We start from the raw sequence: 27,636 nt of genomic DNA, 5'->3' as shown, positions 1-27,636 counted from the left end.
TATTCAAGGTCATTTTATGAAGATTAAGGAGCTGTATGCCCTGCTCAGACCTCAAAGACAGAAAGTTCCTTGGAGAAGATTGGTGTGTAATAATAGAGCTACTTTAAAAAGCATATTTATCTTATGGCTTGCTTTGTGGGACAGATTGGTGACAAAAGATAGGTTGCTCACTTGGCATATTCCTTGTGATCCAGTTTGTCTTATGTGCTTGCAGAAGAATGAAACAACTCATCATCGTTTCTTTGAATGTGAATACTCTCATAAGGTGTGGGAAGCTATTCTGAAGACTTTGCACTACCAGAGGCACATTGTGCAGTTTTCTGATGAAGCTAAGTGGATTATGAAGAATTGCATAAGCACGAAAGAAATTCTGCTGCTCGTGGCTTTTGTTGAGACAGTTTAAAGCATTTGGATTCAAAGAAACTCTGTTGTTTTTAATGGAGCTTGTAAACCTACTGAAATTGTTATAAGAGATGTGATCTTTAATTTGGCTTGTAGGTGCAATGAGGCAGATTATAAATTTCTAACTGTTTAGGCCTGTCTTTTTAGTTTTTGTTGCTGTCTGTTGTTGGCCTTCTTGTCTAGTCCTGCTGGGGGGTTTTTGTCCTTCAGCTGAGTCTAGGGGGGCCTGGGTTTTGGTTTTTTTTTTTTATTTTTTTTTTTTGTGTTGTCTTGTTCCTTCCCTTTTGCACCCTTCCTAGAAGGTGGTGAGAGGTTGAAGGGGCAAGTTTGGCTCTTGTTTCTTTGGTGAACCCTTCCTAGAAGGTGGCATCTTAGTCTCAAGAGTTGTTTGGGTGTTTGGGTACCTATTTTTAGGTGTTGTAGTTTGGGGTTTACAACTTAGCTTTTTGTAAGTTGTAATCTTTTGCTCTCTTGTTGGTAATAAAATTTTAATTTACCAACAAAAAAAAAAATAAAAAATAAAAAAAAAAAAAAAAAACCCAACGTCCAACACCAAAGATCAAAATATGTTCGATGGTTAGCAAAACATAATAAAACTAAAATAGTTCTATTTACAAGCCAAAGACAAATAATGTACCTACAAACACGACGGAAAGACCTTCTCGTCCACTCATAATTTCACACTCACTTGTGAAGCCCTCTCACTTGATCCCTAAAATAAGAGCATAGTGTGTATAATTAAACTCCATCATTAAATTGAGGGCTTTAAACTCATTAAAAACACGTTTAAATCATTAACTGAACAATAACAACTTAAGATCAAACCCTAACTATAAAAATTAAATTCCAAAATTCTAGGATTTATAAATTGGGATTTTTTATTAAATAGAAAGATGAAATTACATGAATAATTTAACATCAAATACCAAAAATTAATACCAAAACATAATCAAAATCATGCTTTAAAACAATAAAACAACTAGTGTTAAATTAGGAGGAAGAAAGAGATTATTTTTTTCTTTTGTACCAAACCAAAAAGAAGGGGAGGAGGAGAGAAGACAGGTGGTGCACGGCTGCTGGTGGTGGTGGTGGCGCCGGTGGTCAGCGTGCATGAGGGAAAAGGAGAGAGAGAGAGGTGGGGAAAGAGGAGAAAAGAGAGGAAAAAGGAGAGAGAAAAATAAGAGGAAAACTTTTGGGATTTTCATGAAAACTGACAATTATGATTTTATAGTGTAAAATATTAAGGTTTTAAAGTATTTATACTCCCCTTTTAAAGCAAAAACTCATATTTACAAGACTATCATTACTAAATCCTAATTCTCCTTAACTTCTCTTTTGGAACCAACTTGTTGGGCTCTTAAGTGTCGTCAATTTTCCAACAAGTTGATCCATATTTTTATTTGATGCAGACCAAAATTAAAAACACTTTATTGCCTCATTGAATGACTAATAATATTTTATACACACTTTCTAAATATTTAAATAAATAAATTCTTTTAAAATGAAATTAATCATTTAATTTATAAGTATAATATTTAATATATGTATATATAAATATTATAAAAATATGGAGTATTACAGTTAACTTTTCCATCTTCAAGTGAGGGAGAAAGTAGTCCAAGTTCTTCTTCAAGCTCGTATTTCAACAAAACCTCAAATCTCAAACGCACCTCCTATAATGAATAATTATACCTTACTTGCCGGTCAAAGAAACAATTTTACAAAAAATTTGAAAATTTGTACTCTCAATTATAGCTGCCACACAACACTCAATCAAAGCCCATAAAGGACAATTTCGGAATTCCATTAATTTCAAGGATGCTAATGTAATAGCATCACATGTTACCATTCATAAGAACAATGTTTTTGTTTCCCACTTTCATAACAGTCATAGCTCATAGATATGTTATTTTCGCATTTGAATTTTTTTAGATATGTTAATTTTGCATTTGAATTTTTTCCCTCTTTTGATATTCTTTACCTCATAATATTCAGGGTTTTAGACGATGTGCATTGGGGAGCATTATACTCCAAGGTTTACAATATAATAATAGATTGAAAATGATAAACATAGCTCTTATATATAAGAAGTTAAAAAGAAAGATATTAATGATAAATTAATATTAATTTCACCTATTTACGCATGATTTTGTCATGAATTTTGAACTTAATTCCAATTTAGGAAATATATTTAATGCTTACAAAGGGTAAAGGCTACATATATCAATACCATAACAGATAAATCTTTTTACCATAAGTTTTTTATCCACTAATTTGCCATTTGTTTGGGAAATATTACCAATCTCATTGATTAGGATTTTCTCACATTCTCAATGCAAGTTAAGCGGAAATTATACTAACGCAAACCAAATTAATAAAGTTAAAGAAATTAATAAAGTTTTGTGTCCGAGTGATGCCCAGATTGTTGATAAAAATTTTGGATAAACTTTTTGACTTTTGATAATGAAGGATATTTTAATTAAACATACGATATTCGATCGCTTATTTATAGAAAAAAAAACTTTTGTATAAATTTGATTTACAGTAATAATGTTACTATACATCGAGGTAACTTTTATTGAATTAAGGGTAACTTTTAAACTTTTTCGCGTAACTTTTATCAATATAGCATAAATACTTTTATTTATATTAAGGTAACTTAAGGGTAACTTTTGATCATTTTAGGATAACTTTATAATGGATGTACAATATTTAATTATACATTTGATTTTTTAAATGTTTGTTTTAATAGAATAGTGTACTTTTTGTAGTTGTGTTTGATAATAGATATGTGTTATTATTGACTTGAAATTATTGTTATTGAACTTAAGTTATTTTTACTGAAATGAAATTATTTTTACTAAACCAAAATTATTTTTACAGATTTTCTATTATTTTCTTTAACTAAATTAAATATATTATAAATAGATCTCTTTTTCAAGTACTTTTTGAAAAGAATTTTATGATGGAAATAAAACCGAGTTATATGATACTCCCTTTGTTTTTAAATACTTGTTCCATTTCTCCATGCACGGAGTTTTAGGAAAAATTGGAAAAAATAATAAAATAGAACACCGAAATAGTGGGATAGGTAGAAGAATAAAAAAATTGTAACAAAACAAAAGTAGTGGAGAGAATTGGAGGAGAGAGATCATAAAATTAATAAAATATGATTAATGGTTGATCCACTATGGGAGAGAAATCAATTAAATATTGTAAGAGCTTTCCAAATAAGGAAATGAAACAAGTATTTAAAAACGGTTGGAAACGGAAAGTGGAACAAGTATTTAAAAACGGCCAGAAAAGGAAAGTGGAGCAAGTATGTAAAAACGGAGGGAGTATTTATTAAAAGCTATGATTAGTTTTGTACATATGAAATATTAGAAGTATAGTGATAATAAAACACTATACAACATTTTTATCTTAAAAAATCTATCCAAAACCGCTAACTTTATTATCATATGTTTCACAATAATAAATTTTTATCACCTACGTGGCGCGACACTTGGCGAAAAACTGGAATGTCAAGTGTTGTAGTCTTGTGGCCTGGCTGCGAGATCGGCTTAATATATAAGTGATATGATATGATATCAATGCCCCGTAATTAACAAGTCGCAATATTACAAATTCACTTGTCTATATTCCGTTATACTACCTCCGTTTCATAAAATCTACAACAATTTCCTAAAACGGAAGCTACACATTATGTGCAACAAAAAAAAAAACACTTTCCTAATGTAGTAAATTTTTTTGTGTGAATTTACTAACCTACCCTTACTTAACTTTAATAAACTACCTATTAACTTATTAACCTAAATTAATCAATCCATAATTTAAACCCCAAACCATATTCTCTCTCCTCCTCACAGCCCATATCCACCACCAACATCACAAACTTTTCTCTCTCCTCCCTCTCAACCACCAGTAACACCTTTTCTCTCTCTTCTCTCACAAGTCACAACCACCACTCCACCACCACCACTCATATCGATCCAGTCGCCGCCCCACACACTCAATTACACGTGAGATCTAGTCTTCGTCCCTCACACTCCGATTCAGTTGCACCTCTTACTCGTGAAAGTCGCCGGCGCTTTCTCCTCCCTTGGTCAAAGCCGTCAGCTCCTTTCTTCCCTTGTCAAAGCCTTCGCTCCTCCTTGTGGGTAAGTTTAGGTGGTTGTGACACTTGTGAGTTGGGTGGGGTAGGGTTTTCGGTGGTTATGGTACGTGGGGGTTTCGAATCTTGGTGGTGGTGAGAGGGTGAGGTTTTGGTTCATTTGTGGGGCTGAGATGGGGTTTCAATTGGTGGTGATGAGGTGGGGTTTCGAATTATAGTGGTGGTGAGGTGAGGTTTAAGATCTTGGTGGTGGTGGTGGTGGTGAGAGGGTTGTGGGGTCTCAGGATTTTGTTCATGGTAGGGTTTTGGGTGGTGGCGGTGTAAGTGGTGGAGTGAGTTAATTGGGTGAGGTTAGTTTTGGGTGGTTATGGAGGGTTTCAGATCTGGGTTGTGTTGAGAGTGATTACGGGATGCGGTGTTAGTGGTGGTGCGAGTTGTCTGGGACGGTCGTGCGAGTTGGTTTGTGGGTGGTGTTGCTGGTGGGTGGTGCGGTGTTAATAGTGCTGCTAGTGGGTGGTGCGGCTTGTGGGTGGTGTCGAGGAGAAGATGGCAGTTGGTGGTGGACTAGTGGTGGACTAGTGGTGGCCCTTGTTTATTTAATTATCCCATCTTTCTCTCTCTTACCCTTAATCACATACCCTTCACTTTGTTAATCAAGCATTATCAAATTTTGTCTTGGGAAACATGCAGCAAAGTTTGTTGCACATTTTATGAAACGAAGGTAGTACATTTATCCTCATACTAACATTAACATGTCTGTTGATCTTATCACATAAATAAACTATATCCACAATGAAAAGGATATTTCTTTGAGGTATCGTCTTAAAGTAAAGCTCATATCAACTTGTAGCAAAAGCAAAATGAAACCAAATTTGATTTTATTGAAAGTGATTGCGTACACCACAACGAACCAGTGAGCATGAACCCATCAAGATATCTTGCGAGCTACTTGATGACATATCCCAAAAATGATTATGTTATGTGCTGTAGTGTAGATGTACCACATTCCTATAATGAGGGTGGAACCCATATATATCCATGAGTTTGAGTATAACCAGCCTTTTCAAGTAGGGCGTCTGCCTCAGCCGGGCCTCGAGTTCCAGCCTTATACGGAAGAGACTTTAAACTTCCACGGTCAATTCTATGTAGAAGCGGTGTAAAGATCTCCCATGCAGCCTGAAAGAGATAAAGCTTTCAGCTGTTTACTTTTTTTGAGGGAACCTTTATGCAATTACTTTTTGTCAAGAAAGAAGGAAAGATGATGAAAGTGCAAGCTCTTCTTACCTTCAACTCATCTCTGCGGACGAAATGCTGTTGATCGCCTCTAATTCTGTGGTAGAAAGTAAGAGAATCATCAGGTAATGTACGGAAACATATTAACATCTCATTAAAATTGCTCCTTGCAATTGAAAGGGAAAGGTCTCAGTCTCTCAGACTTGCCCTTCAAGATTTTCCTTGGTTCTTCATAGTTGATATATAGCAAACTTTTCATTATTACTCACCATAACCCGAGAAAGTTGTTTTGAATAATCCATGACATTAGAAGAGCTAAACCCATATCATACCAAAATCAAGGGTTTGGGGAGCAATTTTTAACTCAAGGTATAAGCAAGGTTATACTGAAAGGCCTTATGTTAGTTTGTGTGGTTGTTACATTCAAGTTGACATGCACTATACATTCGAGTGATCCAACCAAGAATTTACCATGTATACACTTAACCCAAAGTTGCTAGTTTGTGTGATGTTTGTTTAAATCAAGTTGAAATAAACTATACCTCCGATTACCCGAGTGATCTGACCAACAAATTATATGTATATACCCAACCCATAATTTACCAACCTGACCTTTGGACAAGTCTATTTTTGAGAAAGTTTAGCTTCACTGGCCCTCAATAATAAAGCACCAAATTTTTCATGCACCTCTTGCACAAAGGCCAAGAATTATCAGCATCAATAAAATTATGTACATTATTTTAAGTTTAAGGGCTCTTACGTGTCAAGAATTAAACGCTCATATGCCTCGGGAATAACAACTCCCTGATATCGCTGCTTATATGATAAATCCAGTTCACTTTGTACAGTCGACATTTCCAGCCCTGGCTGTTTCACCTGTTGAGGGTAAACCGGTACACTTAAGTAGACAGGAAATAATCAAGTATCTCAAATCATTACAGAAGCACCTAACTTAATGAAGTTCCTTATTAATATTGACAAAGATTTCCCTCTCCCCAGGACATTGATAAACATGAGATTAGACCAAAGCTAATTTATCCATTCACATACCGTAAGTTTCATATAAATTGCTTCGGAAGGTTGTAGTCTCATCACAAATTCATTTCTTCCTTGCTTTTTACCTAGAAAAATTATAAACAGCCAAAATATGTTATAAGTGATATCAAATTCAATTGAAATAAACACACAGAAAGTAATATATCTAGTACTAGTAACAAAAGAGCAAGGTTTTTAGATGGTAAAACAACTCTTTGACTACAAGCAAAAATGAAGGACATCAAATCAGAAAGTCTCGCGAATGATAATGCCAGAGGAGGGGGAATGTAATGAACTAATGAATATGAGGATTTAAATTTAAACAAATAAAAATTAAGGGAAATTTCATAAGGTACCCTTGTAGTTTAAAAGAATGCACAAGATACCCACACTGCCACAGCCACACAGATGAAGTTTTATTATTCATGTTCTAACTCTCTTCTTCGTTATTTCAATGAGACAATGAAGGTCCTGCTGCACCCTCTTTAAAGTGAGGCGCACAATATAAAAGACGCGCCTCTTTGAAGTAAGGCGCACAATGTAAAACAATCAAAGAAATTTGCCTATATGCTCCTCAGATGCGCCTCTTGCACCTTAAGTGTGCCTCATGCGCCTAGCAAAAAAGACGCTCTACCCTAATCGCCAACGCCTCAGTGCCTAAGCGCGCCTTTTTATACACTGATTTGGTTAAAAATGGAAGAAATTGAAAAGATCGTTAAAAATGTGAAATAATCTATGTCAGTCGTTAATTAATAAATTGCATGTATAACCTTCTTGGAAAACTGTTATCAAAACCTTGAAAATAATGGTTAATTATTTGCTTTTTATTTAGAATAAGCACTTGAAGCATGAGCTTGGATTTTCCCTTCAGATGATTTTATCACTTGGATGTCCTTCTTGAAGGAAAATTTTTCACTTTGGCAAACAGAACATTGTCATGTTGATTAGTCGACCATTCACTCGTGCAGACCAAACACAAATATGAAAAACAATTCAAACAGCCTGGTATATGTGAATGTGAATGTGAGTGATATTTTAGCAAGACAATTAGATTTGGGCTAACAGAATCTAAATGTTTCAACGAAAAATCTGTATCCTCCTCAAGCAAGAAAAGAAGCCAAACCAGAGTGGGAGGATCAAGCAGATAGAGATGACAAAAGAGTTTGCTGTTCAAGGTTGGAAGTAGCGATTGATGAGTCCAAGTTTATCATGACATAAAAGGCATTAGAGCAGTGATGAGGAAAAACCCATATTCGTAGTCTTTCAATATAGATGGTGTATCTACGCAAATGCAGAAAACTAAAAATATTCTTGAGAAATGCCAGGAAGTATGGTAGAACTAGCATGATCTTTTGAAGCAGGTGCTATTAAAAGGAAAAGTATAATGTAACTTTTTATGGGTTCAACTGAATGTTTTACCTTTCTACACACCAGGAAAGCTCTAAACAGCAAACAGCAAGGAATTAGGCACTTCTTGAGGCAAACTAGTATGCTAATATTCCTAGAACCTAGAGCTAAAATTCACAAGGCATTGGCAGTTGCTAGAAAGACAATGCCTGTCTTGGTATGCTAAACCAGAGAATGGAAGACTTAGGATTACAGATTATGTGGGATGTTGACTACATTAACATAGAAAGGTACTAGGATTCAGATAAATATATTGATGGCAGGACTAGAATAGACTGGCAAAAAGAAAAGTTTCCTTCTGACCTTTGGAATCAAGGACTACGTATTACAATAGGTTAATTGCCGAAACTACTTATAGTTCTTAGCTCTTTGACGGAGTCAAAGGCCCTTCTTCAGTGGGGTTTGGCAAATGTAGAAGTGGGTAATGGCTGACTTACCTTCTAATTAAGGCCTGAGGGTATGATTATAACCAGGGGCGAAGCCAGGATTTTCAAGTCCTTGGGGCCAGACTGTTAATAGATAATAGAAAAAATTAAAATGTACTAATATTTTATTGTTACCTTAAAAAAAAAAAAAAAAAAAAAAAAAAAAAAAAAAAAAAAAAAAAAAAGAGTTAAATTTTACTCTATGATTTTTCATAATAGCAAAATCATCAATAAAGATTCAACACTAAAATTTACCGCAATCTCTTATTAACTTTCTGTATAAAAAAAAAAAAAAAAAATCTAGTATTTTTGATTTCATGATATCAATACAAAAACAATAATTATCAAATAAACTAGCATATAACCCTAAAAGTTTGATATTTCATATTAAATATAAGCAATTAGCCTAAAGTTCCACTCAATTGACAAAAAATTAGCCAAATTTATTAAATAATATAAATATATTAATCTTTATTTAAAAAAAAACCCATGCCCAAGTTGAATAAACAAAGCCTTAATAAAAAAAAAAAATTGTTTGGGATAGGATTCGATCCCAACTCCCTCATGAAAAAACACCACTCCTTAACCAACATAACAAGCCTTGTTTACTAAAATTTATGTCTCTTTAATATTATAGGTAATAATTTTAGGGGGAGCCATAGCTTTGAAAACATGGACTGCAAATCTGGGTAGGGGAGATCGGGCCTCCACCAGCCACCCCCCCCCCCTCCGTCCGCCCCTGATTATAACTGGTGTAATAAGTAAAGCTGATGGTGTCATTCATAGATTCATTTGTCTAGAGTGGATAATTCGGTTGTTACTCTACTTTCAAGTTCAAGGGCTTCTGGTCCCAAACAAAACATCTCTTCCTTGAATATTACAAGAAAAAACGGGACAAATCAAGCTCACTTCTTTTACTTCTCAGCTTCAATTTTATTTTGCATGAAGCATTGAATGATTTATGTAGCAATTATTATATAGGTTCAATGACTCATAATCTCTATTTTCGTCACCCTCATTGCCCTCATGCCGCTCAAATTTTCTTGCATCCACCACAGGTGGTGTTTGATATAATTGTTGGCCTTCCAAACAAATATGGTTCAGTTTAACATCAATTACAATGCTACCCTACCTAAGAATCTTCTGATAGATGCTAGGCCCCTTATCATTGATGCAGCATACGATTAGACATTCACATGAACAGGAAAATAATATAAAGGAGAAATTTTTCAAAATGATGACATACATTTAAATATATCACCAGGAACATCCTTGAACTGAACACGGATTTCTGCTTTTCTTGAATTCAATGCTTTCCCTGCTTTTAGTATAAATGGAACACCTACAATACACAAGTGTTCAGAAGAATGATTTATGAAACACACAAGTGTTGTTCAGAAGAATGATTTATGAATGAGCCTTGGAGACAATCACATGGGCTCCCTCATCAAGATGATTTTCAAGGTTTACTTGAGTGGAAATATCAAGCAATCAACAGCAAAAAAACAACAATTATAAATAATAACAATTATCAATAAAAGATTACAGACAGGAGTTTAACAAGTCACACCTTCCCATCTTTCATTGTGTATCCGCAAAATCACAGTCGCAAATGTAGGTGTATTTGAGGTTTGTGGAACCATTGGGTCATCTTTGTAGCCTTCATACTGCCCAAGAACAACTTCTTCATCCTTAATCGGATTAACTGCTTGGAGAACCTTTAAAACAAATAAGTATGAAATTAAATCATACAGAAAGGCTGAATGTAGATTAATGTAACCAAAGTACTGATGAATGATAAAAACACTAACATATAGGCATCATATCATATTATTCCTCAATGTATTTGTTTAAGGTCAATCATTATAGGGACTTATAAATTCTTGATTTGGTATTCAAAACACTAGTAACAATCTTTTGGTATATTGTGACATGTAATATATGTGAAACTGGTAAACATTATGCATTAAAATAACGGTTGATGATGATGAAAAATAAAGAAGGCTGGAGGAAGTAGACAAGGACATGAACTGCAAAGTTTGTAATTGATAGGGAGGATAAATATACACCTTCACTTTTTCGTCACGAATGTACTCTGGTGTGAGTGAGACCGGCTTTTCCATGGCAACTAGACAAAGAACCTGAAAGGTAATAACATTATTTTGTCTATGTATATAAGCCAAGAGCAGATTGCTTTGGTGTCCACATGGTGCCCAATATGCCTCTCGTAACTTGTTAAAATGACAAAACAGCTCGATTGCATATTACAAACCTTAATTACAGTTCTTCAAAATTAAAAAAGGAAAACTATCAATTGATTCAAAGCTTAATCACAGTCTTCCAAAATTAGAATCATGAAACATAAAGGACAATTTAATCAAAACAGATCAATTATTCAATCAAAATACAAAAGGGGAAGATTAAATCACATACAATCAAAATGCTGCCATATACACTATGAGATTCTCCATTCTCAAATTTTTGAAGGATAGTAAGATCAAGAACTATGAAAATTTTAATACAAGAAGGTAATTGAGTATTTCATTTTATTTTAATTTTTTTTATCCAAGTCATTTCTAATCCATAACTTTCAATCTCTATTCTTTGATTTTTAATTATTTTCAATTTTCAAATATTTTAGATTGTTGGTGAAAACACAAAGATAAGAGTTTCAAAGAAATCGCTAAAAGGTAGTTAAGAATTTTATTATATGTTTTAATTATTGATTCTAATTTTATACGGAGTATGAAAGCCATAAGGTATGTAGAGTGCTACACAATATTTAAAGTTTTGCATTGTATTCCCTAATTTGAATTATAGTGACTTATGTATGAAATCTTCACTTGATATTTAATTTTGGTCATGATATTATCTATTCTCTCTCTTTTTTTATTAAAAATAAACTAACTTAGTACGATTTTATAATTCTTTTATAACATTAATTTTACTCCTTCTGTAGCTTTATTGTGAGATGATAATATGAGGCCAGCATATCAACTATAACTACTTTTTGGGCCCAGGCGATGCCTCGGATTATTACATTACATGGAATTGATCATTAACATACGCTGTAATTTATAATTCAATTTCCTTGTAATCAAATTTGTTGTTTATCATTTCATTTGCTAGATATTAATATTTTGTATTCAAAAGATTGCATAAAAAATCACATAGGTTGGTGGTAAGACACTTATTTCTAGAATTAGATGTTGTGGGTTCAAATCTTGTGGAGAACTTTTTTGGAAATTCTCAATGGTACTCTTAAGGTTCTTTATTTTCTCAATGGTAAATACTAAAAAAAACAAATTATCAATGGTAATCTATAATTTGTGAAACTAATTCAGTGGTAACATTAGTTAAGCACTTTATAGAAATATTAACCATGGTTAATGTTTTAAAAGGGAGGGAAAAGAAAAATGTCTAAAATACCCTTATTTTTTTAAAAAAAAAAACCACCAACTTCTTCCCTCTCCCCCAACCCAGCCGAGGCTGCTCAGTCCCTCCCTACCCACGACCCCCTACCCCCTACCCACAACCCCAACACCGGCGTCGATCCCACCGTTCATTTCCTCTCTTTTGCGGCACCGCTGCCTCTATCACCACCTTGACCACCACCCCATAAAACCCTAAGAAACGTTGAATTGATGCAGATGTTGCAACAGTTCCGGAGAGCCTTGGTGGTCAACAAGCGAGCAAAGTTCGGAGGAAATCGCAAGCTCATCGCAAGATCAATTGAATGCGAGAAATACCCTAGCGTAACAGCTGTTGGAAACCAACATTGAAGGAGATTGAAGGTTTTTGAGGGTTTTTCTCTCTCCTTGAGATTTTTGTTGGTGGTTTAGTTTGGTTTGGGTGAGTTGGGATTCGGGGGAAGGAGAGGGAATCGAGGGAAGAGATGGTGGTTGGGATGGGAATCGATGGAAGGAGATGGTGGATGGGATGGGAATCGGTGGAAGGAGATGGTTGCTGTGCCTTGGGAATCGGGAAGGAGATCAGAGGGAATCGGGGAAGGGAGGGATCGGAGAAGGTCGCCTGCGTCAGGGGAAGGGAGGGAGAGGGTCGCCGGCCAGGGGAAGGGAGGGAGAGGGTCGCCGGCCGCTGCTGGCAGGGGAGGGTGGCTGGTAGTGGGTTGGGGTTGGGGTGGCTAGGGTTTTTTAATTTTTTTATTTTATTTAATTAATAGGGTTATATTAGTCATTATACCTTTAGTTAACTAGGGTTAGGCTAAAAATTATGGATTAATGTCATTAATGTTACTACTGAAATAGTTTTACTAATTGTAGATTACCATTGATAATTTGTTTTTTTAATGTTTACCATTGAGAAAATAAAGAACCTTAAAAGTACCATTGAGAATTTCCCTTTTTTTTTTTTAATGATAAGTGCATGACATGCAATAAAAAACAAACGGAAAGAGAGCCACGTGGTGTAATGAGTAGTTGAGTGGGTGACGTGGCGTAGTGAGGGGGGTTTATGTGACACGTCATTCATAGGACTGCCTTTTAATATATTAGTATAAGTTAGTATAGATTTCCACAATTGTATGCATCATAAGACTAATAAATGTCGAACTAATTCTGGTGAAGCATAATTAATTCTATCAGCTACCTAACAAGTACACCAGGAATCTGATAACCACAATCAAGGAGGCAAAAGAAGACTACTGTAATTCACCAATAGCATACATATATATTACTCTTACCTGCAAGAGGTGGTTTTGAATAATGTCACGAATTATTCTGCAAATGGAAGAAAATCTCAAAATTAATGACTGATTCATAATATACAAACACTTTAATCACTTTGCAAAAAGAATCATTTTTTATCATGATTTCAAATCTTTTAGGAGAAAAAGTATTAATAATAAGTAGCTGAGATACAATAGGTTTACCTGTAGAAATATCCTCTAAACTACACCATAAAAATAAATAAAACATACCCATACTGATCAAAGTATCCACCACGACCCTCTGTTCCGAAATCCTCTCTGAAGACAATCTGTGGTGAAGATGCACAGATTAGAAAACAAGCAAGTCCATAAACAAACATAGACTACGATGCTGACACTTGGGTATGGGCGTGAAAGTCGAGTATGGATGCAATAGTCTGACCTGTACGATTTATTACATGAAATTTCTAAAGACACATTAAATAAGTGTGCAAAAGTCGGATCTTGACACAGAAACTTGTCAACAAAAAATATACTTCATCAGATTTTTATAGATGCATCACTTTAGTTTTCGCGGACTCCTAGGCAATTTTGGAGTAGAGAGAGATAGAGAGAAAAAATAAATAGGGCCCATGTGATAGAAAAAGTGATAAGAGAGAATTTATTAGTTAAAAAGGAAAGTGACGCAACTTGAAACTTCCATTTTAAGAAAGTGATGCAACTAAAAAAAACGAAGGAAGTATAAAATATTTTGTGAATTTATAATTATGAGATTTAAGAAATAATAAAACTGATTTTTACAAAAGAAGAGTTTAACATTGAATTAAATGCGAAGAAGAGATGGAACACCAAAGTCACTTACAGCCTTTGATTTTACCTCCCTATGCTTTAAAAACAATTAATTACCCCCTTTTTTACACATGTAAATAAGTAATTCTCTCAACAACCCCCCACCAAAAGGGGAAAAAAACACACACACACAGAATGAGGATGGCCCTTGGAATGCTTCCTTCCCTCAAATTATTTTGTTAGTTGCTATAACTTTTTTAGATGGGGAGCTATTTATTACGAAGTATTACGTACTGCGCAGAGAAGGGTGGCTGGGACCAATGGTTTTCCTCCCCCTACTCAGCAAAAAGTTCTATTTTTAATCACCAGCAATTGACTAGCCATCAATGAAACTGAGAATACAATTGGTATTGCCTTACTGTAGCAATAGAAATCCCTAGACTTACATGAAGTCTTCGTTTAATTGGAGATACATACCATTATCAAATACAAATCCCAAATCTGAAAATGGATCTTGCTGGTGACATTATCTTTTAGATTCTAAGGTATATCTGAATTATGCTAAAAAGTTATGACCAAGTCAATTTACCCTCCCCTGAGTCAGACTCACATTTTCTGTCTCTACCCATGACATGTCATCTATCAATCAAGGGTGGTAAGCGTTTTGCCAAGTCATTTCTTCAGGCATTACAGAAAAATCATCCCCACCTTAGACAACATGAATTTGTTAATGAAGTGCATGATAAACACATATAATATGAATTGGATATGGTGCTATTTGCTACTAATTGTTACCCTTTTTTCTTTTTCTTTTTTTTTTTTCTACTTTTTTTTCTTTTGCTATGCATGATGTTCAATGATATTATTGTATTTAAGGCAAGCAGGCCTCTGTCTGTTAAATGCCTGAGAAGCTCAAGCTATATTGACATATACACATATCTAACTAATTGAATTAATGCCCATCATCCCACTTCATATTTCCCTTTTCTTTTCTCTCAGGAATTAAAAGTAAACAATTTCTACGCCAAAGATGTAAAATTCTGAAGATCATATGCTGTATGGTTGCTGTATACTAAATGACTCAAAGACGACTATCCCCTAAGTTATTAATACAAAATAATTTTTCATATTAGACATAAAAGAAGTCTATATTATATTATTACCTGTACATTATCAATATTATCGCGGTTCCAAAGGGGTAGAAAAAAGCGATTGGCGAATCGCATTACCAGCTGCAAATTTACAAGATATCAGTATTCAAAGGAAGAGAAGTGGACAACAATTTTAGAGTACTTCCTCAGGCAAAACTACCATGTTCTGCACCAACTCTTTCCCCAAGTAATGATCAATACGATAAATTTGTGACTCATTAAACAACTCTCCAATCTGTGAGCTAAGTTGTTCTGCTGATTCCAGGTCTTTCCCAAAAGGCTTTTCAACAACAATTCGTGTCCATCCACCATTGTCAGCTGTAAAATAAATAAGTTTGTATCATTCAGTCAGGATTCTGAAACTACCATTTAACCATATTATGTGAAAATAAAAGGCTATATAAAATCATAGGTTTTAAGAAAACCAGAAGCACATGCCCAAAATGGCCTATCAGAATATAATTAGACATCTTGAAAAAGCAAAAGCATTTCACAGGAAAGCATGACCATAACTTTTGGTAAGTTACTTGTTTCGACATACACAATTTAGTAATTTGACAATAACATTACCGAGAATCTATGAATCTTCTAGAAAAGAAAACATGCATAAAAAAGGTTGGTATGACAATACAAATTTCTTATAGATATAGTATTCGAAATGGAAATGAAAATGGATATGGACATGGAAATGGACATGGACATGGAAATGGAAATGTGCTCTCCTCTTATGGAAATATGATTAAACATTCCACCAACACTCATACACTACCAGCAGCCACAAGCCACAACCACATTGAACAAAATTATGAGCATACATTTATTCATGCAGTTGAGCTTTATCATTCTGCAGACGGATGGATATACTGAAGGAGGTAGAGCAAGATAAAATAATCTTCTAGATATTCCTTCTTGACGATTCATCTCGTACTCATACTTATATATTTCTTTATCCAACAATTGAAAGCCCTCGTCAGAATCATAAGATCCACTGACATATTTGACCTGGAACAGTAAACATGAAAAAATTTATGATTCTTTTTCATCCGCTTGGAAAATAAATACAAAATGAAAATACAAAAGGATTATTACCAAATCCAAAAAGTTGGAAACATCTTTAGACACCTCTGGTGTTGCATTCTTGGAAGGGGACAAATACCTAAATTCATGAGAAAAACATCGTTTACTCCAACTAGTAGAACTATTCACAATGGTAGCAAAATTTTAGCTGGAATAAGTCCATGCACAAGTAATATGTATTTATACTCTGACAGTATAATATGATATGAATCAAATAGATATGTTCCCTTTGTTCCCAAATAAAATTGCATTTAACCTACGACTCTTGTTCCTAAATAAAAGTCTCTTTTCACCATTATCTATTCATGTATTTACTTTTAATCAACCAAACCCCACTATCATATTATTTTATACAACTTTCTAAAAAATTGTGCAAAAAGAAAATGATACTTTTAGTTGGGGACAGAGGGAGTAATAACATGTAGCTCAAAGCTTTCTATGAAAAGAATCAGAAATATCATCATAAACCTACTTTTAAGAATAAAAATTATTCAGCAGCACAAGATTAGGAAATCCTTTACGACATTAGCCACATTTACACAAAGGAAACATAAATCAAAATATCTCACCCACGAATACGATCCTTCAAGTCCTCATCTGTCATCTTTGACCTTGCATAACCAAATATATGGACCTCACTTGGAGGAAGAAATCCCTAAGAATATGTCAACAATTCAAGTTAATCCATCTCAAATGCCTAGCAACGGAGAAACCATATGATAGAAACAAGTTGATGTATAACTTTACAAGTCGTTAAATAATATACGAAGTAGTTTTTACCCCTCAGTAAGAAATTAAAAGTCACTTATAGATGTCCACAAAAACATTGTCATATTTTCTAATACAATACTCGTAGTCATAGTTGTTTAAGATTATATTTCCTAAAATGCAGCCACTTGAATATATGTGCAATCATAATGACGTTTTATCCCGTTGCATCACAAGCTTAAAGTCCTAATCCTCTAGAAATAAACATCTTAATTCAATCTTCACAATAGAACACCTGAGCTGACCAGATTCTACGATTACTTCAAATAACAGTTGACTTAATCAAGCAGCAATGGTAGATTAAATTGGGCAGGGAACACTGATAAGCTCCTTTTCTGTTCGGTCCGATAACAAGAAAGCTCAAAATATCTCACATGATCTGCCTTTAATCACATAATTTATACGACGAATTAGTCAACATATATACACAATCAAACCTGGCGGTAGAGGTTGAATAGAGCAGGAAAAGTCTTCTTCTTGGCAAGATCCCCGGAAGCACCAAGGACGATGATAGAAAGCGACCCACTTGCCAGTGAACTTTCAGAGTCCTCTTTGTCCGTAAACGAATCATTTTTAATCGTGGATCGTTTCTCCATAACCCAACCACCAGAGGCCATTTTTTAGCTGAACAAATTATTAAGTTAATAACTCACTGATTACATTCAAATTAGTACATTAAAAAAATATATCTAGATTACCATAATCAAATAAAGTTTAGCATCTTTGAATCAAAGAATGATCACTAATTAAAATACTCCCTATAATTGTCACAAAAAACATGCATGTTTCATGATGATCAAGATTGATAACATTTAGGCAGGCTCGGCTCAAGCTCAACAAGCCTCATAATTCAGGCTAGGTTCAGGCTATAATAGCCTCAAAATATTCCGGCACGGCTCGGCTCGTTGGCTCGATTAGGCTCGAGAAATGCAACACATTAGCTACCAAATTTAACTAAATTATAAAATTCGATTCAAAAAACTTATAGAATCATCGCAAAAATCTAGCGACAAAATAGCAGTTAATAAGATCAATTTATATAACCAATGGTTTCATTTCATCACTTCATGACATCTCTGAATTAGCAATACTAACAATCAAATCAACAATAATATGAAGTTAAACCCTAAATTATGAAATTGATGCTAGATTAAATTATGAAAATAAAAATAAAATACTACGTAAAAAACAAAAAATGAAAATCCATTTTACCTAAGAAGATGCTTCAATGGGGGGATCTCAGAGTACGTTTCAATGAAGGAGAGAGAAGTGCAGCGTAAAGTGAAAATAGTAACATGATATAATTGTCTTTTTTATATTAAGAAAATAGAAAGTTGGTATGAAAGGTTGATGAATTAAGAGTAGGTGGTTGACAGGTGATGCATCGTTTCTATTATAATACTCCGTATTGTTTTTGTTTTAAGTCTAATTATGCGGTCTGATTGATACAGCTGATTGTTCGTTTGTTCTTCCTACTGGTGTTGCTTTTGACTCTATTTGTGTGTGCGCTAAGATATTTTTTTATTGCTCATTTTCCCCGATTTGGGGTGTTTATAAATTAATTGGATCTTGCTAATAAGCGTTTTGGGACGTTAGATAAGGAGTAATTATATTGGTTAAAATGGTATAAAGTTAGGAATGCATGATAAAATTACGCGTCGTTCGGTGTAATTAATGTTAATTTTACTCTAATATTTGCACTTTAATTCTCTTATCTAATGCCCCGGGGCGCTCATTAGTTTTTGCCAAATTAATTAAATAACTTTTTGGATTCATTTAAATTTTAAGGGTACAAAAACTTTTGTTACAATTCGATGTTACAGTAATACTGTATTACTTTACCAAAATATATATTACTTTACATTGAGGTAACTTTTATTGAATGCAATGTAATTTTTAGACATTTTTGGGTAACTTTTATCAATAAAGTATAAATAACTTTATATTTATATCAGAGTAACTTATATATATATTGGGTAACTAGTAACTTTTAATCATTTTAAGGTAACTTTATAGGGAATGTATAATATTTTATCTTATATCCAATTTTTATAAATGTTTGTCTTATGAGTATATTTAATTCACCCGATTTTCACTTATCTTATCTTATTAAAATTTATCTAAACTTACGTGAAATTTTTTTAATTGTAATTTGTAATTGGATAACCCTTATTACAACTTATTTTTCCTAAACTAAACATATATGAAGACCTAATAAGTGAAAATAAAGTGATTTGTCTCATTTTTCTTTTTAAGTAATGTTTAAAAGATTATTTCATACCTTAAGTATCTATATAAAAACAAAAGGCAGTTTAGATCATTTTTTTATTCTCATTAAAGTAAATTATGACTATGTGGTAAACAATTAGGAATGGAGGGTAAAATGGGGGCCTTAATTATTATATATTGGTGGTTTGTTGATAATTTAAATTGATTCTATTAGTCATTAAGGGTCTACTCGACAAAACTAGTTGTACCTGTTGGCTATTAGCTTATGAGTAGCTGTGGAGTTGTAGAGGTAGCTGTGAATTGTCAAGTAGTAGCTGTTAGAGGTCATCTATCAAGGTAGCGGTTCATACTATGAGTATTCGGTAAAAGTAGGATTGAAACTATAAATACAGTTGTTGTTGTTGTTGTTGTTGTTGTTGTTGTTGTTGTTGTTATTATTATTATTATTATTAGTAGTAGTAGTAGTATTGTGACGTGTTATGTATCATATGTTTGATAATTTTAAATATTACTTGTTTATAGTATAATATATGTATTGCTAATAAATACTCCTCATAATGAAAGAAAAAAAAAAGGAAAAAGGATATGGAATATAAAAATTTGATATTATGGTTGACTGAAACAAATAATACTGAGTCAAAAAGATAAATACATACATATATATATATATATATATATATATATATATATATATATATATATATATATATATATATATATATATATATATATATATATATATAAAGGTTGAACGCTAATTTAAAATTTCGAAAGCTATCTTTTTTAGTTTTTAACAACAGCTACTTAAAAGCTACCTCTACCTCTAACAGCTACTTAAAACACTACTTTACCAAACACTAATATTATTTTAGGAAAATTTGTCTAAAACAACCTTTTAAAAGACATTTTTTGTCTGAGACAACCTTTTGTATTTTTTTTTGGCAAAGTCAGACCCTAAGTAAAAAATTTTATGTTATGGACGACCAACCCCCACTTTCAGGCCATTGACCACCGGAATCCGGCGTTGACTCGCACGTGACTTGCACATGATCCTTATTTCTCCTATTTACACCCCTTTTCCCTCCAATTTTTTCACATAAAAACCCCTTTTCTTCTTTAATTGAATCCATAACCAAAATTTCTACCCAATTTAAGGTTTCGATAGGAGTATTCTGAAAGGAATGGTGTCATTCAAATAAGTGTATGTTTTTGATAGAAGGTTCGAATTATTAGAAAGCTAATTATTCAGCAAGGTCTCGGAATGCCTAGTTGGAGGCCGCTTCCGATCAGTAATATTAATGTATAATTAATGTTACAGCTTAATCTTGACTGAACCCTGTGGGTCACACCCAATCAAGTAAACAATCCGTAACGACGAATTAATCCGAAAGGAATTAATGAGTCATTAGAGTATTATGAACATAGACGTCGGATATCGAGCTAGGAGCGTCGAGACCGAGCGTCATGAGTCAAGTCGGATTAATAAGATGACGAGATTGTAAAAATCAAGCAATCAACAAGTGCTAAATACCCCTAGCATCGGAATGCCCTGAGCAAACCGAGTGCTAGGGGCATGGGTGCTAGCATGGCTGCTGGCATGCGCGCCGCACCAAGCCGAGGCTGCTAGTAGCGATGGCTGGTGCGGGCATTGCGTGCTAGCATCGCTAGCAGTAGCAGCATGTTAGCATCACTGGCGTGCACCAGCATGCTAGCAGGCCAGCAGCAAGCTAGGCACTGCCCCGAGCCTAGCAGCCCGTAAAGCGCGCAAGGCTTGCTCGGTCGAGGCAGGAGCCCCGCACCAAGGGCCAACAGGCCAACCAAGGGAGCCAAGTGCCAGCATGGCAGCCTTGGCGCCCAAGGCTGGCTGCAGCCAGCTGGCACGTGGCCATAGGCCCGTGCTTCTTTGTGGGGGACGGTTGGCAAGGGAGCTTGGGGAGGAAGTAAATGGTCCCCTCCCCTTGTGGTCCTCACCTTCCCTTTTGCTATATGTTGACACTTGTTGATTCTTGATTGTATTGCCTTTTTCTTTTGATTTTTGATTTAAATTAAAATAGAAAAAGGATATTTTACCGACTCTCCCACATTGATAAGAGAGAGGAATGTTCATGGGATTTCTCTATAAATACCAAGCCTTAGAATTTGAGAAATCCCACTTTGAGTTGAACTCAATAAGACATCTCCTATTAAGCGAGAAAACCTTTAAGTTCGTAATACTCTTAGTTGTTTTGGTCTAGCTCCGGCTAAACTCCAGGGTAGGGACCGTTCGGGTCGTGCTTGAGGGTGGACTTCGTAGGAGGTTCTCGCGCTTGCGAAGCTAAGCTTTTCAAGTACGAGCTCTATAAGGAGCGAAGCACGCTACAAGGGTAAAATCGTCTTTCCTTTCTTCTTGTTAATTATGTTATTAATTATGTTAATATGCTTATGTTTAGTTACATTTATTTATGTGGGGGTCTTGGGGTCGGATTTTGTTTTCCGCGTGGTGTTGGACATCACGAAACCCAATGGTGGTATTAGAGCTAGGTTCATTTAATTTTTGTAACTTATTTAACAAGGTGATTTAAATGGCTTTAAATTTCTGTTCATGCTTGCTAATTAGATTAGAAGCTCGTTTTATTGATTTTAAGCTCGATTTTAAATCGAAGTTTGGCTCCAGAACCCAGATTTCAACCCAAGACTAGAGAATTTTGGATGGAATCGATGTTTTGGAACACTTTTGTCCCTTCTAAGCTTGTCTAGAAGCCTAATTCTGTTCGGAGACACTGTTTTCGAGGCTTTTTTCGTTTTAGGAAAATTTTAAAATCTTTAAACCTTGATTGTTTAATGGCATATTAATTGTTTATTATGTGTATGGTTATCATTGTTAACCTACTGCATATATAAGCCTATTTTGAGCATTATTATCAAGTTATAATTAGTTCTTAAGTAGTTGGCTATTTTTTCACAAATTGCAAATTAATTGCTTTGTATGTGAAAAAGTTCATTTTTTTTAAGCTTGCAAGTATTAAAGTTCCAATCTTTAATTATTTTAAGTGGTGGAAACTTTATATATTACTAGATTCCATGATTTTTTGTTGAAATTTATTGATTTAATCATTTATTTAAGTTGATTAAAGTCATAAAGTTTCAAACTTGTGAATGAAATGTAATTAGTCTTCATGTTTGAAGATGTAATTTTTTTCAAGTATGCACAAGTTAGTGTTGGAATTCTTATTGAATGTTTGAAGTTCATGTTTCCAACCTCCTTTAATTTTGTCAAAACTCATTGTTAATTTATGCATGGTTAAATTAATTGTGAGATTAGCCCTTATCAATTTTGTTGCACCAAGTTAAACCAAAATTATTTAAAGATTGGTTCTTGGAATTAATTTTCGTTATGCACTTGAAATTGAATTTATTTGAGTTAGACTTACTCCCTCTGTCCCAGTTTACTTGCAACATTTTGACTGGACATGCTTGCCGACGTACATGTTTGATCGTTGATATATTTTATTATATATTTAAATAAGTTATAAAAAGCTTATATTAAGAAACTTTACATTAAAATAGACCCGACAACATCTTACATGATTACATTGACTTTCATATAATAGCTAAAAAAGATGGTCAAAGTGAGATGTGTGAATAGTGCAAAAAGTCAAACCGTTGCGAGTAATTTAGGATGGAGGTAGTATTTTATTTTTCATTTTTTCCCAAAATTAGTTCTAAAATAAATTTAGAATTAATTATATACGTTACACGAAATCGGGATAAAAATCCTGAGGTGAGAGCACGCAAACCGAAGCACTCACCCATGCAAATCCCCCGGCCAGCAAGCAGCCCGCATGTGGCTGCCGAAAGGTGTTGGCTGGTGCCTCGGCTGGGCGATGCTCGAGCATGGTGTGCGTGGGATGGTGTGTGCTTGGTGATGTAGTAGTGTGCGGGCATGCGAGGGATGGCCATGGTGCAGCAGCTGCTATGGCCATGGCACGCAACATGGTGCGGGCTACCGGGCAACGCCCAGCAGCAGCCTCGACACGCATGATGTGCGAGCTGCTATGCAGCGCGCAGCACATGCGTGCATGCGAGGGCTCGGGCTATTTTCCTTGGCCAACCCAAACCACCTAAATTCTCTCGATGTATTTTTTCCTTTTGCCGATTTAATTATTTTAATTGCGTTTAAAATTATTTTAATTAAAAATGGAGGCTAGGCCTCGGGTTATGAGCAGCATTTGCAAAATATTTTTATTTGGCAAAATTATGGGTTTACCGGCTTATTAATTTGATTAATTAAGATAGATGCGGAATTTAGTGGGAGCTTCATTGTTTATTGCGTTTAATCACATAATTGATTAACAACTGACAGGCTAAAGTCGTAATCACCCAATCAAAAATAATACATAAATCCACTAACTATGTAGACAGGGAAGAAGAGTCGAACCACAGGGAAACGAGTTAATTTATTCCTAATTAATCCATATAATCTAAATTATCAAGTAACCAAATTGTTATTGTAAAAGGGAACTAAACTACTAAGAGTAAAAGTGGGAAGGAATAAAAGTAGGAGGAAAATCAAGGAATAAAAGACCTAGGGCATAGGTTCACCAATAGATAATATTCCAGGGTAAAACATAACAATCAATTATCAATGTATCAATTAATCAGATCATAAAGGGCTTTCCCTACGTATTACAATCACAGAGTTAATTTACCGGTATTAAATCTCATCTCTCGAATCTCGACCTAACCATTTATAAATTAGTCTTCCTATTGAAACTAAGCCTAAACATCAATTCTCATATCTCGAATCTCGAATCAATATTGCTAAACTCATACGAATTAAATCTGGCCAAATCTAACCGCATAGCATTAAATCAATCAATAGGAAATTAACCAAGCATTGACAATTAACAATAATAAATTACCCTTTCATATTATTTATGGATCCCCATAAACCCTAGAAAGAAAACTACTCAGACATAATTGAACATAAACTAAACAAAGCAATTAAACAAGTCATGATGAAAGAGAGAGAAATAACTAAGATTAAAGGAGAAGAAATCATTACCAAAGTGAAAGGAAACAAGAGATGGAATTAAACAAAGAGTTGTAGAGAAAGAAAATAATACTAGAGTTTAAGAGGAGAGAGAGAAAAGTTAGAGAGGGAAAGAGAGAGAGAGAGAGTAAGGGAAGGGAGAAAAGAATACTGAACTCGCTTCACAAAAGTGTATATAAACTAAGCTCGAAAATCCTAAGTTAAAACAACTTAAACTACGCTTAAACTTCTCCTCAGAAACATGCGCTGCCGCCCGATCGGGCCCGCCTTTATCTTCGCCCATTCGTTCTGGGCATCCGCTTGATCGGGCTAAAGCTCGCCCGATCGGGCCCGGCTATATGCTGGACTTGGATTGGGATTCATTCTTGGCCCAATTCGAATCTCCACTTCGGGTCTTGAATACTCGGTGTCCAAATGCAATCGGTCATGCCTTCAAATGCTCGTAGTCGCTTCATAGAATCTCGGGAAAATGCTCCAAGAGTGCAATTTCCTACAAAACTCAACCAAAACTACGAAAACACTATAAAACACCAATTAGTAATAAAAGTGGCTCTAAAGAGCCAAAAACACTACTAATTATAACCAAGGGACGGGGGTAAAACACTATACATAATAGACATATCAAACTCCCCCAAGCCAAACCTTTGATTGTCCCTAAGCAAAGATCTCATCAATGAATAAATAAATGCACGCCTCACCCCAAATAGTCAAAATCAAGCACAAACAATTCAAGGCAAATTTAATAAACATGCTTCAACATCAACCAATCTCATCCATCCAATCACTCATCCTCCCTAACAATTGTCAAGTAGAGCTAACCACAAGAGCATATAGAATTCAAGACTAGTGCTCACACACTCAACTCTCATTTATGTGGCGAGTAAAAGATGTACTCGATCGCTCTCCATCCCAACCCCTTTATGTGAACAATGCCCTCCCAACTCACACTCTCGTGTGTTTAAAAAGACAAGCACTCAACCTAGTAGTCCACTCGGAATATGTCAAATCATTCTTCGCATTGATAAACAACTAATTTCACATTTGCACAACACTATGCACAAAGGTCGGAAGGTCTTTAAAGCTTGTAATGTAAGGCTAGGGGAAAAGGGTAGGAAATATTTGGGAAATGTGAGAGAAAAGCCATGCTTAAGGGAGCAATCCTAATAAAACCAAGGTCAAAAATAAATAATGACCAATCATCTCCAACATACTTAACTCCAACAAAAGTTCGCCAAATATACACCAAACATAACAAACAATCCCAACACTTACAATATCACTCACAAAAGTATAATAATATAGAACTTGAGTGAATAAACAAATTTTGAACTCAATTTTGATTCTTTTTTTCTTCTTTCTTTTCTTTTGAATAACCCTCACATAGAACACTTGATCATTGAAACATTTTTTTTTTCTCTTTTGCTCTTTTTTTTTCTTTTTATCTCACATTGGAATTTAACTTTGAAACATAAATTCTTATTTTTTTCCAATCACAAAACCAAAGAACAAAGTACTCATCTTATATTCCCACATTGTGCAAATTATATGCACACTACAACTCCCTTACCTCACTAACTAAAAGCTCCCCCAAGCCAAGCTTGGGACTAGTAACCAATGGGGTTAAAAAGGCTTGTAATGTGGCTAATAAACAACAAAAGGGCACAAGCAACAACATGGGTAGCAAGAAGGGAACAAATGTATCTAATATCGTCTGAAGGCTACCTAAAAGAATGAACGCCTTCGTCCTCCACAATGTGCATAATGGTGAGCCATATAAACATTACTCATAGTCACCATTCAATACTCAGATTCATTGACATACCAGGAACTATCACACAGTTCCTAACCAAATCAACTAGTCAAGCACTATATTCACAAGTAGTTGGATAAAATTGACGCATGTTTAGATATCTAAGCAATCAAACTTCAAATCATGATCAACAAATCCACAATGCTCATCATCATATACCTAGAATCAAAACAAATTTTTTCAAGTATGGGGCACAGGGAAGCATGATTTACAATTCATTGGAACGTATTTTTGTATTTTTTTTTATTTTTCAATTTTTTTTTGTATTTTTTCATATAGGAAAGCAATAAAACTATACTAGAAAGCAATAAAAGAAAGAAACCATACCTCAATCCGAAAACTCCCCCAAGCCAGAATCAGACAATGTCTTCATTGGCTCAATAATTAGCCTAGCATGGCTAAATGTCATCTGGTTTTAAGAAAGAGACAAGGAAAAGAGGGGAAAAGATAAAAAGAAAAAGGAAAGAAAAAGGAAAAAGGAAAATAAAGTGGGAAAGGGGGGGGGGGGGGTATGGTGCGCCCGGTCAGGCGGCCGTTCACCCGATCGGGCGAAAATAAGGACATAAACTCGTTAACCTCGCGCCCGATCGGGCGGCTCTTCGCCCGGTCGGGCGAATTTGTGTCCTCGATAAAGTTCTTTCACGCGCCCGGTCGGGCGCCATCTCGCCCGGTGGGGCAAAATTTGTCGTATACGGACCTCTTCTCCCGCCCGATCGGGCGAAATTAAGGCCACAATCTTTCTTCTTCTCACGCCCAATCAGGCGAGACTTCGCCCGGTCGGGCGGATCTTCCGTAGCTTGTACTAGAGGTTCTTTATCATTAATTGCAAGGGGAACCTCCTTAGGCTCAAATTGCCTTGGTTCCCCACTCGACTAAGCCACTACTACTCGATCAGGTGGGACGTACTCTCATTAAGGGCTCAATTATCGCAACCTGTTCACCTTGCTCCTCATCCTCATCATCAAAACCAAGCCCTTCACAATATAGAGCTCGTTCTATTGCATCCACTTCTTCCTTCCATGTCTTAGTTTTACCTGTAGAAGATGCAACACAAGATACCACCACCAAGGGATCTTTAACAAGAGCTAGGGGCTCATTAGAACAATTATTTTCAACCACATCAATGCTTAAACACTTCTCCTCAATCATGGGGCTTTTAGGGGCATTTTTTAAATTAAAAACAATATTGTCATTGCCTACTAATAGTGTCAATTTTCCACCTTGTACATCTATAATTGCTCCCGCAGTATTAAGGAATGGTCTACCCAAAATGATTGGAGTTTGCAAATCCTAAGCCATATCAAGAACAACAAAGTCAACAGGTATAAAAAATTTACCTACTCTAACGGGAACATCCTCTAAAATACCTAGGGGTATTTAAAAGAACGGTCGGCCATTTGCAGAGTAATATTAGTAGATTTTAATTTACCCATATTTAACTTTGAACACACAGACAATGGCATGACACTAACACTAGCACCCAGATCACATAATG

The 27,636-nt window shown here is 34.9% G+C and overlaps 1 protein-coding gene across 1 annotated transcript; it reads right to left on the bottom strand.

Annotated features, from left to right (window-relative positions):
* Positions 1-5,258: 5,258 nt before the first annotated feature.
* Positions 5,259-18,440, bottom strand: LOC145583122 (glucose-6-phosphate 1-dehydrogenase 6, cytoplasmic-like). The gene is made up of 16 exons (XM_081640277.1): positions 18,283-18,440; positions 17,508-17,694; positions 16,872-16,957; positions 16,315-16,381; positions 16,041-16,227; positions 15,386-15,543; positions 15,238-15,306; positions 13,556-13,614; positions 13,319-13,355; positions 10,686-10,757; positions 10,187-10,334; positions 9,863-9,958; positions 6,800-6,870; positions 6,510-6,625; positions 5,801-5,846; positions 5,259-5,692 (listed from the first exon to the last, which is right to left on the bottom strand). Exons 2-16 carry the CDS (start codon positions 17,685-17,687, stop codon positions 5,525-5,527), a joined length of 1,560 nt encoding a protein of 519 aa, XP_081496403.1. The 5' UTR covers positions 17,688-17,694; positions 18,283-18,440; the 3' UTR covers positions 5,259-5,524.
* Positions 18,441-27,636: the final 9,196 nt, after the last annotated feature.

This window comes from Chenopodium album, chromosome 15, assembly GCF_948465745.1.
Source record: "Chenopodium album chromosome 15, dcCheAlbu1.1, whole genome shotgun sequence".
Lineage (NCBI taxonomy): Eukaryota > Viridiplantae > Streptophyta > Magnoliopsida > Caryophyllales > Amaranthaceae > Chenopodium > Chenopodium album.
The sequence above is the reverse complement of the archived record's forward strand: the minus strand, read 5'-3'. Positions and strand labels throughout refer to the sequence as shown.